This window comes from Heteronotia binoei, chromosome 8 (genome assembly GCF_032191835.1).
Source record: "Heteronotia binoei isolate CCM8104 ecotype False Entrance Well chromosome 8, APGP_CSIRO_Hbin_v1, whole genome shotgun sequence".
NCBI lineage: Eukaryota > Metazoa > Chordata > Lepidosauria > Squamata > Gekkonidae > Heteronotia > Heteronotia binoei.
In genome coordinates, this window is record NC_083230.1 from 1423031 (window position 1) to 1438961 (window position 15931).

At 45.5% G+C, this 15931-nt stretch overlaps 1 protein-coding gene across 4 annotated transcripts in view; it reads left to right on the forward strand.

Moving 5' to 3' along the window:
* Positions 1 to 15931, forward strand: part of CACNA2D1 (calcium voltage-gated channel auxiliary subunit alpha2delta 1) — a 1217365-nt gene that overhangs the window by 1192216 nt on the left and 9218 nt on the right. For 2 of the 4 annotated variants that reach the window (XM_060244655.1, XM_060244657.1), the window contains 2 exons: positions 7972 to 8054; positions 10502 to 10590. In XM_060244655.1, the coding sequence (XP_060100638.1) occupies positions 7972 to 8054; positions 10502 to 10590 (172 nt within the window). The remainder of the gene's footprint in view (positions 1 to 7971; positions 8055 to 10501; positions 10591 to 15931) is intronic. The other 2 variants (XM_060244656.1, XM_060244660.1) reach the window with 1 other exon arrangement.

The following is a 15931-nucleotide window of genomic DNA, read 5'->3' on the forward strand; positions in this document are numbered from 1 at the left end:
CCCTTCTGAGGGCGCATTCCCCTTATCCTCAGCAAGGTGCCCTGTTCCCTGTAGACCCTCACGCTCTCTGGCAGCAACGGGGCTGCCACATTCAGAGTGGGGCTCATCTAATACGCCCCCAAGAGTCTTCCCCAATTGCCTAACTGACCGTCTCTGCTTCTCCAGGGCAGTCACCTCGGCCTCAAGGGTACGAACTCGTTCCCTGAGGACCAGGAGCTCCTTGCATCGAGCACACACCCAAGACTTCTGTCCTGTGGGCAGATAGTCATACATGTGACACTCAGTGCAAAACACTGGAAAGCCCCCACCCCCCTGCTGGCATTCTACCTTCATGATATATATATATTAAATATACAGTCCTCTTTAAATGCTGTTGTTTACGTGGCTCCCCTTCTGGAAGGTCAACTTACCTTATTGGGAGAACAAGGAAATCGGGGATCTGGGTTCCTGGTCCTTAGGAAGCCCCCAGGCAAAGAGCCACAGGCCAAGAGCCCTTTAGCTCTCGCCCTTCGGCTCGCGCCAAAGGCTCGCGCCTTTGGCAAGGCGCAGCTTAAAATGCAAAGAGGGTGGAGCAGACCACTCCTAAGCAATCATCAACAATTACTCTCAATCAATCAATCAATCACTTTCACCTTTAGCCCACTCACCCAAACGTACAGCAGTTCCCCAGCTATCACAACTCAGCCTTTTCAGCAGTCACCCAAGCCTCAGAATGAAGTCTTTCAAAACGCAGAAATTCTTAGCAACTTCTCCAGCTGTCTCAGCTTATCAGAGCTGCTCTGCTCTGTTCCTCTCAGGCCTCTCTGAGATGTGCTCAGCCTTTGGCAAGGCGCAGCTTAAAATGCAAAGAGGGTGGAGCAGACCACTCCTAAGCAATTATCAACAATTACTCTCAATCAATCAATCAGTCACTTTCACCTTTAGCCCACTCACCCAAACGTACAGCAGTTCCCCAGCTATCACAACTCAGCCTTTTCAGCAGTCACCCAAGCCTCAGAATGAAGTCTTTCAAAACGCAGAAATTCTTAGCAACTTCTCCAGCTGTCTCAGCTTATCAGAGCTGCTCTGCTCTGTTCCTCTCAGGCCTCTCTGAGATGTGCTCAGCCTTTGGCAAGGCGCAGCTTAAAATGCAAAGAGGGTGGAGCAGACCACTCCTAAGCAATCATCAACAATTACTCTCAATCAATCAATCAATCACTTTCACCTTTAGCCCACTCACCCAAACGTACAGCAACTCACCCAAACGTACAGCATTTTGGAACTGTTAGCATTTTGGAACTCTCCTCTTACGGTTTTCAGGACCCCCTTTTCTATTGGGGGGCTCCCGTTCTCCTCCTCCAAGTCCGACCCCTCACGGCAGTCCTCATCGGATCGTGGCCCTCCCCGTTCCTCCACATCTCGGCTGGAGCCCTCATCTCCGTGTTCTCTGGGGTTCCCGCTCTTTCCCCCCTTCAAGGCCTCGTCAGGAAAGTCTTGTGCCGTGCCGGGGCCTTGTCCATCAGGGTGGTAGATGTGCGGGGCTCCCACTTCCGAGGGGAGATGAACAGCTCTTGGATGGGCAGTGAAGACCCGCATCCCGCGACTCTCCGGGCACCGACGATGTGCCGGGGGGGGGGTCTTTACTTCCACTCCTTCCCAAGGATCAGTAGGTTCTCTGCTATCCAGAACCTTTTTAGCCATCCGGCCTAAAAGTTACCAGTGCAGATAAACCCTATTAGTGGGATCAGTTCCAAAATGTCAAGCAAGCAGATCTCAAAGTAACCAGTCCTTGATTTGAAACAAAGTATAGGTTTATTGATAATCCATGTGCTTCTATTGAGCCAAGAATTGGAACTGATACAGAGTAATAGCAGAGTGTATACTTAAAGATGGCACATCAAAGGTTCTATCAACAAAGCTACAATTACTAAACAGTCCTGTATTCACGTGTGAAAATTCACACAGTACTTTCTATATCTCCCTGCGGTTATACTTCCTGGGTCCAGGCTTGGCCTGGGAAAATGTCCCTGGAGGCTTTATCTTCAAAGAGCGAATTCCTGCATTTGTTAGTAAAAGCGAGAGAGGTGCAGGGAGAAGGCACCAGCTAACTTTTCTACTTTGATGTGCCTTAGCTTTGTTTCAAGGTTAGTGACAGGTACAGTATAGCAGTCATATTCTGATAAACATAGACAGTTAGGGTAAAATAAAACATTGCTTGACAGTGTCCTACCTTCATTATATCCTCATCCTTTTTGAGGCACCAACAAAGTCCTAAAATGTGGATTTATCAGCTTTTATGATCATATACTCAATGTTCTAGAGCCCCGTAGTGCAGAGTGGTAAAGTTGCAGTACTGCAGTCCGAACTCTCTGCTCATGACCTGAGTTCAATTCTGGCGGAAGCTGGTTTCAGGTAGCCGGCTCAGGTTGACTCAGCCTTCTATCCTTCTGAGGTCAGTAAAATGAGTACCCAGCTTGCTGGTGGGGGGAAGTGTAGATGGCTGGGGAAGGTAATGGCAAACCACCCCATAAAAAGTCTGCTGTGAAAACGTTGTGAAAGCAACATCACCCCAGAGTCAGAAATGACTGGTGCTTGCACAGGGGACTACCTTTACCTTTTACTCAATGTCCATAGGGAGGTAGACTCTCTCAAATCCTGAGTGGGAAACTGGTGAAAATTGGTGCACCAAATATATGAGTATTGGCATATTTTAAACAAACAAAAAGCAGTGGGGTTTATGATGGCATGCATGTGGGGAGAAGGGATGTCCTTCTACTCAACCATGGGAAGGGAATAAACCTCACCGGTTCAGTCACAAGAAGAGGAAAGCAGGAGCTCAAAGTGCAACCCAAAATGGTTAAGTTACTCCAACATCATACAGAAAACTGAATTGGTACATATAGACTGCTTACAGACGGGCAGTTTGAGGCAACTAGAAAAACAGAAGCTGACTTGAAAAACCCATCCAAATGAACACATTTACCACCTGCCCACATCCCATACTCAACCTGTCCTCTGGCGTCCTGAGAGTGGCTCAAAAAGCTACCACTTTAGATGTGGTAGCAAATTTCTGAGCTGCATGCCAGTTGCCTCTTCGGCAGTGTGTGGAAGTGTGTAAGTGAAAGTGTGCAGAAGTGTGTAAGCGAGGTACCTTGGCGGTGTGAACTCACCAAGCCACCCCAAACTGCTTCTGGCCTTTTTTTATTTAAAAAATATATTGATTTCAAGTGCATAGGTGCAGGGGTGTGTGAGCGCACATGCACATAACAAAAAAAGAAAAGAAGCCTGAACAGAAGCCCGAACCAAGCTACATGGGATGGTGTGCAACAGCTGTCAGATTGCACCAAGTCACCCCGCAGACGGGATGGGGACAGCTTGTAGGGGAGCATGTGGACGGTTTAGGATGCTTCTTTCTGAGCCAGCCTGATTTGGGACACTTCCCATGTGCCCCAAACTGCCCATCTGTTAGCAGCCATATAATCTCAAATGTGAGAAAATGCTGAAGATTGGCATTTCAGCATCTCTTCCTCAAAACCAATTAATTTAAATAAGCTTCAAAGATACTTCCAGATCACCCTGAAAGCAGAAATTTGACTAACATACAGTATACCAATGAACAAAAAGGTCCAAAAAGGGAACATATTGGAAATTAAAAATGGGGAGCAAAATATACCTCAAACGGTGAAGGTACTTCCAGGCAAGCCAGAAAGCCAAAATTTGATGGACACAAAACAGAAGACATCTACCTGCTACAAAAGTCAGAAAATCAAGTAGTGAGAACATATTACTAATGTGAAATACATTTGAAACAGGACTGCTTCCATCCCTTGAGGAGTTCTGTCTGGTGAATAACCATCAGCTGATGGTGACCGCCCCCATTCTCTTTCATCTATGCTTTGGTCCTGGTTTGAGGGATGAAATAAACAGCAACTTGATCAGGCACCAGCTTGTGTGCATCATGGAAAGACCGTTTCTGAGACTAGGGAACCTTCAGTCATTCTCCATATGTGAGGGAGGAGCATGGAAGTGCAAGTTTGCCTTAGTCAAGGTCTGCCGATGACAGTCACCACAAAATCTGGATGTAAAGGGTGTATTCATCTGCTAAGGATGACCTAAAAATTGAACCTGAAGGACAGCAGTAGGATGGTCGGCAGACCAGGAAATCCCAATTCAGTTCACGGACCAAAGTGGAGCAATTCCTGAACTGGTTTGCAAACTGATCTTGAACTGGTTTGTGAACTGTTCAAATGAAAAATGCCCCCTGAGGGGCCTGGAGGCTTCAAAATTGCAAGGGATCCCCAGCTGGCTCTCCTCTACATGCCTTCCAGGGTTGGTGAAAACTGGACTCTGGGGTCCAAGTTCTGGACCCCTAAACAAGGTGCCCCCAGACAGTGCTTTTCAATGGGTCACATGCCTGGTTGTACAAAATGGGCTCTGGATGAGCTAGAGCAGGGTTTCCCAAACTCCCCCCCCCCCCGCCCCATGGCCTGGTTATTTTTGCACTTCTCCTTTGTGGCCTACTAAAATTTGGGGGTGGAGCCAGGAGACAGGAAATGATGTACAAACATGCTTAAAACCCTTGCAATATTTTGTTTAGGAAAGGTAGGAGAATAGTGGGATTTTGCAATGCAATTTTAAAAATAGAACAAAGAAAAAACACAAGGATCACACAGCAGAAAACTAGAAATATAAAATGCTCTCAGCCTGGGAAAACATGAAATGGCAGGAAGGAAGGAGAGAGAGAGAGACAGGGGGAAAGAAAGAGAAAGAAAGAAAGAAGGAAGGAAGGAAGGAAGGAAGGAAGGAAGGAAGGAAGGAAGGAAGGAAGGAAGGAAGGAAGGAAGGAAGGAAGGAAGGAAGGAAGGAAGGAAGGAAGGAGAAAAGACTGTCTGACAGGAGGGGGGTGGAAAATAAAGCAAATAGGGTTGCCTTCCGGTACCCTTCTGGACATTGTAATTGACCTGGGGTGGGGAAGGGAGGGAGGAGGAGGCAGGGGGGAACTAGGCTTTTGCCTCCCCCCCTCCTCCCATGTCGCACCTAGTTCCCCCCCCGCCTCCTCCTCCCTCCCTTCCCCACCCCAGGTCAATTACAATGTCCAAAAGGGGGCTGCTTAGGGCTGTGTAAAGGCGACCCCTCCCCCCACTTACCTGATTGTTGTGAAACTGGTTCCCGCCAGCGGCAGCAGGAACTAACCCCTTCCTGATAGAGCTAAGCCCCATCGCCGCCCCCCCCCCCCCCCCCAGGATCAGAGGGAGAACCGGGAGGAGGCTCAGGCCGCTTCGGCAGGGCCAGGCTGATTTGAAGAGCATGCTGAAGGAAGTGAGGGAGGGGCGAAATGCCTCCTCCTCCAGCCTGCTCTTCCAACAATGTGGAATGGGACCTCTGAGCTTTCTCTGATTGTGTGGGTGGAAGAGGGGGGTGGAGCCTGGCGCTGGGGAAAGGAAGAAAGGAAACAGGCAATGGCAGCGAGCCAAGCCTTGTAGTGCTGGGGAGGGTGATGGAGCAGCTCATTGCAGCGCTGTGAGGGCAGGTCTGCGGCGGCAGCAGAGGGGGTGTCAGAGGGCAGGGAGTGGCGGCCCTGTTGCAAACAGGACCAGGACCGGTCCGTGCCCTGGGGTTTGGAAACCCCTGAGCTAGAGACAGCCACCTTGCAGAGCACCTCCTGCGGATGTCCTTCCACATGCCCAACAAGGTACATGCAGGTTGGATTTGGGAAGGTCTGAGTTATGAACCCCCAAGCAAGGGGCACCAGAAAGGTGCTGTTTGGAGAGATGTTGGCCATGGGTTTCTGAGTGCCTAGACCAGACCACCCTCCATTTTACTGAAAATGTATTCACTGGTCAGGACCAGCCCACCCACCCATTCCACCCAGGCCAGGGAGCCACCCTTAAGCTGTGGGTGTCTGCTGCCACTTGGTCTCACCATCCCTCCCTTTGTGGGCTGTCTCAGTGATGATTGGTCAGGACCAGCTATCCACCCTGCCCAGAGCCTGGGACCCACCCACACAGTTGCAGTTAACTGTCTCCCAGGGGCCATCTTCCATCTCCAGAACCCCAAGACAATGACTGTGGAACAATTCAGGCAGTAACCCCAGCAGAAAGGGGGATGTATTGGAGGACAGCAGAAAGGGAGCCTGAGGTAGCGATTATGGAACAGTGTAGGTAGCAGAACCCCAGAAAGGGGCAAAGTGAGAGATAGAGATGCAGAGGAAGGAGGCGGCCCCAATCCAATGACTGTGAAACAACTGAAGGAAACCCAATGAAAAGTAGAGTGTATTGGAGAAGAGCAGAAAGGGAACCCAAGGCAGCAGAACCGCAGAAATTGGCAGCAACTATGGAACAGTGCAGACAGCAGAATCCAGAAGGCTGTAGGGTGGGTAATAAAGATGCAGAGGAAGGAGGAAACCCCAAGTCAATGATTGTTGGACAATTCTGGCAGAAAACCCAGGAGAAAGAATGGGTGTATTGGAGAAGAGCAGAAAGAGAACCCCAGGCAGCAACTCTAGAACAGTGCAGGCAGCAGAACCCCCAAAAGGAGTAGGGTGAGTGTTAGAGAATGAAGAAGGAATCAAAGCCAAGGCAATGACCATGGAACAATTCAGACAGAATACCCAGGAAGTAGTGGGGTGCAGAAAGGGAACCCCAGGCAGCAACATTGGAACAGTACAGTCAGCAGAACCCTAGAAAGTGTTGGGATGGTTGTTATATATGAAGGAGGAGGCGGCAAAGCTAAGGTAATGACTGTGGAACAATTTTGGCAGAAAAACCAAGGGAAAGGGGGGTGGGATTTGAGATGAAGAGTGACGGAACTCAAGGCAGTCACTCTGGAGTGATCCAGGCACAGACAACCCAAGGAGAAGTGGTGGTGGGAATAAAAGCAGTAACACACTTTGCAGCAGAGAAACAAAGGGGGGGGGGGGATTGCAGCAAGGAAACCCAAGGAAGGCAATTCCCCCGAGCCCCTAATGGACTAATGTTGATGAGAAACCTCATCTGGCATCATAGCCAGAAGATCCAACAATCCCCACCCCTGGCCCACCAGCAATGCTATTTCATGAATGCAGGAACCCCACAACTCCCAGAGACCCAACACAAAGACAACATGTGCAGCTTCCTTGCTTATTTGCACCCCCTCCCATTGTGAAGATTGAAGACGGATATCTCTGATTGGCAAGCAGCACTGGCTATCAAGCTTGGGAAGGTCCATATTGGCATTTCCAGGACTGGAGAAGACCACCCCCACGAGCTTTTTCACATGAAAGTTTCTGAGTGGGATTTCATCTCTGAGTGCTTCCAAACCATTGCAAAAAGCTTGGGTATATCTGTATTGAGCATGTGATTCCCAAGCTGTGACTTGTGAACCTCAAACCTGGCAAAATTCAGCCTAGACTTTAAAGTCTGAACCGGTTTGTGACCATCCCTAAACAGCAGTAATCAAAAGGCATTGTTCTGTTGGACCAAGTAAGGGCAGATTGCTTTGTGATCAGTAATTAAACATCATAAAAGGCTCTGAGCATAAAAACATAAGAGTCAATCTAATTACCCCTGTTGTAGCCAGATATGGCTTAAGCTTCTAAAATAATTAGAAGTTAGAGCTGCAGAGCAACTAATAGCAGCTGTTCATTTGTCACCGTCTTAACTGGAAGTCCCCCAGTGATTAGTACTGATACCAGGCTTGATTATTCTGGAACCTTTTCATTGTATGGCAGTTACATACCCAAATACGAAGATGCTGTCCCTTCAATGTCCAAAGAGGGTTTGGAAGCCTGAGCCTGCCCAGTACCATACAGCTCAGTTGAGCTGTGTTCCAAGCTTCGACTTTTGCATTTGCAATTTGAATCCTAAGGTGCTCTTTTGTTTCTTATCTACAAGTTTAGATCACTTACAAATTGTTTAAAAATAAAATTGAGACAAAATATTTAAATAGATATTATTGAATTAAATGTAAAGGACTGTGCCAGTCTATTATCCGTATTCCTTAACCAGCATTTAGATGAAGGGCCTAATCCCTGTGAAATGGTTCAGCAGCCCAGATACAGGAAAGGACCTGAAGTCTGCTTTGATGATGATGCTGCGGTAAGCGAAGAGGAGCCTTCCCATCCATAGGAAATGTTGAGAATGCTTCTTTAAGTGCCTGACCGCTGTAACCTCTCTCTCATTACTCATACTTTTGACTCTGGACTACATTGTCTCTATTTCAAGTGTTGCCATGATGAACGTGAACTTAACAGCTGCTTTTTCTGAGTTGCCTTTGCCGGTATTACTGTACTTTCACACAGAATTCCCATATTGCTGTTAGGTAGAGAAACTTGTCTTCTGTGCATGCACATGGAAAAGCAACAATCCATTTCCCATGGTTCTTGTCCATACAATATTTCATTTGGATCCTACGAATCTTTCCACCAATAGCAGTGCTTTTCTTCAGCAGAGAGCCTTGCACCTCAAGCAGGGAAAGCACCTTGTGCCTTAGGAAAACACTACTATTGGAACAGATCTATCCAATCCAACCCTTTGAAAAACTGACTATAAAACATGCAGCATTAAGGCCTTGCTAATGCAAGCTATGTTGCCTCCCTCCAGCTTTCTCCAATTCATTGTGGACTGCACTCTAAACTGTGACTTCATTGTCTCTCTTCACTCAAGGGAGTTGATGCATCTGGCCTTTCTGTTGTCTTTGTAACATCCAGATCACCTGAGTTGTTATATTAGCAAAGATATATGTATAAAAATCTGGCTGCTAGACTGGTAGAATTACATGCCAACATTTTAGCATCAGTATGATGAGCTGCCATTAAACTCTTCCATAACACTTTTGCTGGACTTAGCAAAGGTGCAGCCATTTAGTGTGTGTGTGTGTGCACACCGGTGGGCAGGGGTATTCTGTTTCTAGGCCAAGAAAAGAAAATTAGGGAGATAAATGAAGGAGCATGTATAAAAATGCACATAAAATGTAGGTGTTATTTAACAACCCCTCCACTCAGTCTTCCTCCAACTGAAGTATCTCTTCCTCTTATAAAAGAGTGGCTTGATATTCCACCAAATATCAAAGTTTTCCAATGGCAGAATGGAAATTTGCCATCTGTCACTTCAGCCCAGTGATCCCCACAAAATGCTGGGCTTGGAGGAATAAGGAAATGCCATGAGGTGGGTCTGCAGTAGGAAGGGGAAATTGCCAAATTAGTCTCTATCAAACCCAGTGTAATATAATTGTGAAACTAGTATAGTGATAAGAAAGCTCACACAATTAAGAATTCCCATACAAGAAGATCTTACATTATGCAACAATTTTCACATGAACTGAGGTTCTAAAAAGAATAGGGCATGTGCACACAATGGTTTATTCTCAGAAAGGAGATTGTGACTTTGGTTGGATCCACCAGAGTCTTTCTGTGCACAAAACAATTTCTGCCCATGGAGTGCAATAAACTTTCCTTCCTCCTCCTCTGATACTTGGGGTTGCGACAGGGTGGGGGATGCAAGAAAGTCATGATCTGTGGGTTGAAGCCACTCTATCTGCAGAAAAGCTTTGGCAGTTCCAAGTCACTGAGTATACTTGAACATACAACTGCTCTTCCTACTTCAAACTGGATGAGGAGATTTTCCTTGGGTCTTTCTTATAGAAGAAGGTCCTGAGAACCCTATGATTAAAAAGCAGCCATTCACTCATGTGAATATTGGAAATGATTTCATGTCCAAAAGAAATGTTAACAGTGCAAGCACAAGTGACTTGCACTTCTTCTAATGCTTCTTGGTTTGATTTGAGCTTTCCCCTAATGCAAGGGAGAAAACAAATATCTTTCCATAACAGAAATTTACATGGAGTGAGGTCTGGTTTTGTTTCTTTGTTTGTTTGTTTCTGAGGAGGGGGGAAAGGTTCCCATGTACCTACTTTTCAGGATCTTTATTCACTGTGAATCTTGAAACAATTTAATTTAATTTATTTATTTTATTTATATCCCACCCTATCCCACAAGCGGGCTCAGGGCAGCTTACAACAGTAAAATCAGACATATGAAGATTAAAATAACATCATAAAAGCTGTAGACACATTTTTAAAATGTCAAGAAATAGATTCATTTTATTTTAAACAATGTGTGCCACATAGAGTACAGTGGAACATTAAATTAAGAGTTAAGAGAAGGAGCTATAAATTTAAGAATTTACATACCTGTAAGAAAATCAGTATGCTAGAGGCAATTGGCAAACTATCAGGAGAAAGAATCTTGGCCTATCTTGGTTGACCTAGCAACACAAGTCTTCTGTGTGAAAGTACAAGGAGTCTTGCTCACTAGCTTGGTGTGCTCTTCAGTGTGTTAACTGCGTGTTTCTGTAACCTTGACAGTGTAATATTTTGGTTAAGTTTATTTTGCAGAGCCCATTGTGAAACTCTTTGCTCTTGGGTGAATGCTCTCACATTAACTCTGCTAATAGCGAGCAAACTGCATGAGATCTCATCTTTGTATGTGTTTCTTTCTGTGTTTTCTTTCCTTTCCTTTCCTTGCTACTTTGCCTGTTACTAATAGGATCAGCCTATATGCACAACGAGTCGTGCCTCTGCCATGACGTCTGCTCCTCTCTTCATTTTTCTGCAACTTTTCATGTGGTGTGGATGGTCAGTTCCTTTTTTCTTATTTTATGTTTTCGTTTTTGTTTTTCAAAGTTTAGTGGGTTTTTAGCATATCATAGAAAACAATACTAAGTGGATTCTCAGGGAGGGTGGAGAATGGGAAAAAACGGCTGTATTATTTTATTGAAAAAGGAGAAATAGTATCCTGAGCCTGTTCAGGCGGTGTTTTTCCTCACAGACTGGGAAGATTCCCTCCCTGCATGGGAGATTGTTTATCAATGTGAAGAGTTTGTGTGGTAGCCTCTTGTTTACAAATTTGTTCATTCAATTCTATCTGTGATGACATAGCCAGTGTGGTTTAGTATTGTCAGACTGGGATATGGGAGACCTTAGATTCGAGTCCTCCCTCTGCCATGAAGCTGCCTGTGTGACTCTGGGCCAGCCCCTCCCTTTTTCTCAGTTGAACTTATCTCACATGGTTGTTGTGAGGAGAAGATGAAGAAAGGAGAATCTTGTATGCTGCCCTTAACTTCATTGGAGGAAATGTAAATAGCCTCTTGTTTACAAATTTGGCCATTCAATTCTCTCTGTGATGACTTAGCCAGCGATGGCATTGAGTTTGCAATGTCATCACTGCTTCCATTTCCTTCAAGAGACTTGTCTGTAAAGGGGGTTAATATCAGAGCAAGTGAATTGGCTTACCTGCACAGAGGCTTAATAATGTGAACTGAAAATACTGTGAACACCTTATGGATAGGTCCTATTCCATGGTAAATATCTGAATCTCCAGCCCACTTTGTAAGCAAGTGTCACTTTTGATGGATGGAAGAAATCACATTCAGAATGGTGGATGTTTGTGCATCCATGTTACTGCTTCCTAAATACCCAGTTTAGTGAAGTTACAAATAATTATTGGAGGAAAGTTCTTCTTGGAGACTACACAGATCTCTCTAGTTCCTTACATGTATCCTTGACATGTTAACTGTCAGACATGTGTTTGGCAAACACAAACATTGTCATAACCAGTTGTTCATCCTTGAGGATCCTTAGTCTGGTTCACTTATAGAGCTGTGCCAATAGATCACTGTTTCTTGGAGCATTCAAGGTCCATAAATAAAAGTTCACCCTCTTTTTCATATTCACAGCACCTTCAGAAACTGAACTGCTACAGTGTGAAACACTACCTTTGAAGTAATTTTAAATAAATTAATTCATACACTTACCTGGAAATTTTTCAGATACCTTGGTGAAGGAATGAATGTGTTTCTTCCTCTACCAGTGGATCTGTTCATTTGTGGATGTTTCTGATACCAAGTCCACACAGTTTTACCCTTTGAATATATACATGTGTGTGTGGGGGGGTGACATAGTATGAGTCAGGTTTATGCACACAGAGTATGCACCTGCTCCTTTGCCACAGGTTTAGAACTGGTACCTAGAATGGGAACCAGTGCTTTATGCAGCTAGTTTTCCAGTTAAGCCATTCAAGCAATGGCTTAAGGCACTCCATTGAGAAGGCATAGATGTGTTGCAATGATTTAGCTTACTCCCAAGTAGGGGTGTAAACTATAGAAGGGCAGCAGGACTCATGCCCCCTGAGATTTCCAGGAGGGGGCAATCCACCCCCCCACCTCCTCATGAAGCTTCTTAGGCTTAAACTCTACAGTCTCATCCTCTCTACTCGCCTAAAGCCGCTAAACTCAACTTGTGGATCATTGAAACAGACAACACAAAAGAAGGAAGTTAAGGTGATATTGGTATCCTGGGACTTGCTGCTTTAGAGAAAAAGAAATTGACAATATGGGAATATTTCTGTCATTAGCTGTGTGTTGAGGAAGGAGGAGAAGAGGCCTGTGGCTTAAATGCTGGAAGTTAAGGTAATTTTGGTATCTTGAGACTTGCAGCTTTAGGGGGAAAGAAATGCAAGTTACGGAAATAACATTTTTGTTTTGTTTGGTCTCTGTGTGACTGTACATGGGGGTGGGAAGAGGAAAAGCCAAATTCACCAAATACAGAGTGTGTTGATTCTGCTGTCCTAGACTCTACTTCAATCAAGCAAATGCTCCCATAGTTTTAGTTCAGGGTATCTGAGAAGCCAGTGTTTGAGATGCATTTGGAGATTCATATTGAGTATCCAGCATGTGAGTGGTGTAATTGTTAGAGTGCTGGTCTGCAATTGGGAAGACCAGAGTTCAGTTCCATACTTAGCCATGAAACACACTGTATGATCTTGGGCCAGTCACACAGTCAGTTTAAATTCTGGGGAAAAGATAAAGGGAGAGGAAGTATTTCCTTTCATATACAAATGAAATATTTACTTAAATTGTCTCTGTTAAGGAGTTCATGACATCTTTCTTCTCACACAATCCTCTTTTTTTGACTGAGATTCAGATTACTATGAGTGATTTAAAAAAAAAAAGCCGACATGATTAATTGTTGATGGCATATGTTTTTGAAAATATAATTTCATATTTAAATAATTTAATATAGATTATGAAGGGTGATTACAGACTGGCACTTTGGGCTGACTCAGAGATGGCTCTGAAATCGACCCAAAAAATCCTTCCACACACAAACATCTGCCTCCTGTCCTTGTGCCATACTCATCCCATCCTCCGGCCTCCACAGTGTGACTCAAAAAGCTACCAGTTCTGAAGTGGTAACAAATATCTAAACCGCACACCAGTTGCCTCCTTGGCATCTGGAAGCGGAAGGGTGCAAGCAAGGCACCTTTCAGTTTGGTTAACTTTCCTTTGCTCTCCTAACAGTGTGTCTATATGGCAAACCCCCCTAGACTTAGAAGAAGATGAAGATATTGGATTTATATCCCGCCCTCCACTCCGAAGAGTCTCAGAGCGACTCACAATCTCCTTTACCTTCCTCCCCCACAACAGACACCGTGTGAGGTGGGTGGGGCTGGAGAGGGCTCTCACAGCAGCTGCCCTTTCAAGGACAACCTCTGGCAGAGCTATGGCTGACCCAAGACCATGCTAGCAGGTGCAAGGGGAGGAGTAGGGGATCAAACCCAGTTCTCCCAGATAAGAGTCTGCACACTTAACCACTACTCCAGACTGGTTCTCCAAACTCTCTCCAAACTTAGGACCATCTTTGCAGATTCATTTGGATGCCTCTGCCAGCATTACATTTGGTGTATATTTCAACAGCCACTAGCATTGGTCTCCCAGTTGGGTAGGGTTTGACATCTTTAGGAATCTTACCTTTCTAGATTTTTTTCCGGTTCTGGTAGCAGTTACCATCTGGGGCATTACATTCAAGGATAGGAGGGTCCAGTTTTGGAGCAATAACCAGGCTGTTGTTGATGTAATCTATCACCAATTGTCACTCTCTGAGTGGTTTATTTGTCTGATCTATAAATTTGTCATCCTGTGCCTGTCAAGTAACATCACCTTTTGAGTGCAGGTACTGATAATGGCATCACAGATGCCTTGTCTCAGTTTCAGCAGAAGAGGCTTTGGATGTTAGAACCAGAGGTGAACCTGCCCCCATGCAGGGGGCAGATAGCTAACAAAGAGTTGTAAAAAAAGGAAGTGAGCAATAAACAAACTTTCCCGGGCTGACTATGCAGTCAGAAGACCCCATTCTAGCCAATAAAGAGGCTGTTCTAAGGACCATCTGACCTGGAGTGCTCTAAAACTACACACCCCATGATTCCTTGGCATTTAAAGGTACAAAACTATTTTCCTACTCCTATGTAAGCTATCTGCCCCTGCATGGGAGCAGCACACTCCCGTCTGAAATCCTATGGATTCCACTAGCCCCATGCATCACTAAATGAAGTACTATTTTAACTATGTGTAGAAAACATGCTATGCTGCTAACTAAATGTCTAGACAACTCTAAGGCATGCAAAACTTGAGCTTCAGTCTTCATATTCTGCTTTGGTACAGAGTAGTACCACATCAGTGATTGGCCTGGTGAAAATCTTTGTTGGCCATGGGCGATCTTTTGGGCCCTCGTCTATGATGACATGAACAAGACCATCTAGGCTGGGCAGGATCTGGTCCACAAATCCCATGGACCAAGAGTTTCTTGGTACATTCTTGTATTTCAGCAAGACAATGACTCCTTCCTTCAGGTTAGGTGTGGGTTTCTCCCACTTGCATCGACTTTGAAGAGTTGGGAGATATTCTTGCTTCCGTTGCTTCCAAAAGGTGTTTGCAAGGAGTTGAACTTGTCTCCACTGCTTCTTGTACAAGTCTTTGGTGACGAAGTTCCCTTGGGGTGCTGGCCAGTTGCCTGTCTTTTGTGTCAGCAAGGTTGCCGGTGTCAGGAAGGTTGGATTCTCTGAATCTGAAGACACTGGAACCAGCGGTCTAGCATTGAAGAGGTTCCTGGTCTTGAATCAAGATGGGGCTTGTGTTGAGTCGGCATTCTTGGGCAAACTCTGCATTTTCCCCACAATGACCTATCTGAGCTCTAGCCTCTGGGGATGCAGAGGCCCAGAAGGCCCTCTGATCAGCTCATGGCATGCCAGTAGGTCAGGAATGTTTGTTGCCAACAGAAGCGTGATGTCTGCATCTGGATCCAGAGTAGGAAGTAGTTCTGCTACTGGTACTAAGTGGGGATACTGGAGTGCCACATCTGGTGTGGGTATCTAGTTGTGGTCCTTTAGTAGTGCGTTGCATTCCAGCAATGCTGGCAGAAAGTACTGGACTTCTCCATCAAGGGATTTGATCTGGAATCCAGTGGCTCTCCTCCCTGCCATGTGCTAGGCCCCAGTACATGTCTTGAGGTTGTATTGTGTCACTTCTTCTTGTAGGCTGAAGAGTTCAAAGAATCCTGGGTTGACCAGGGTTTGAGTTCTTTGTCCAACTAAGATGGCATACAGGGAAAACCTTTGCCAGGCCGTATAACTGGGTGCAGTGGGTGCTGATGGCTTTGCTTCAGCCTGCAGCAGGGGCATCCTGACCATTATTTCCTCCTGAGTTTCAATTGCAGGGGGACTGGATGCGCATAAGTGTGACGGATTCAACTCACAACACTTGAAGCACACCCTGTGTTCTTTGATCAGAGCCTTCCTTTCTTCCAATAGCTTTCCTCCAAACTCTCTGCATTCATTCAGTGGGTGCAGTTTCTTGTGGAGTGGGCAGAAAAGCTCTGATAGTTGTGCCGTGTTATTCAACACCCCTGTCTTCCACATGACCATTGTCGTTTTTACTTTGGTGTCTCATAGGGGTGATTTTTCAGGGTGAGAGTCTGAGGGTATCATAGCCCATCCACTCTGGGGTCATTCTGGATCTTCCTGCTTGACCAATGAAGCTCACAAAGTATGAGAAGAAAGGATACTGGCCCAGACAGGCTGCTTTGTAGCCAGCCACTGCTTTGCTCCACTCTTTCTGTAATTCAGGAGGTAGCTTCTCTTTGA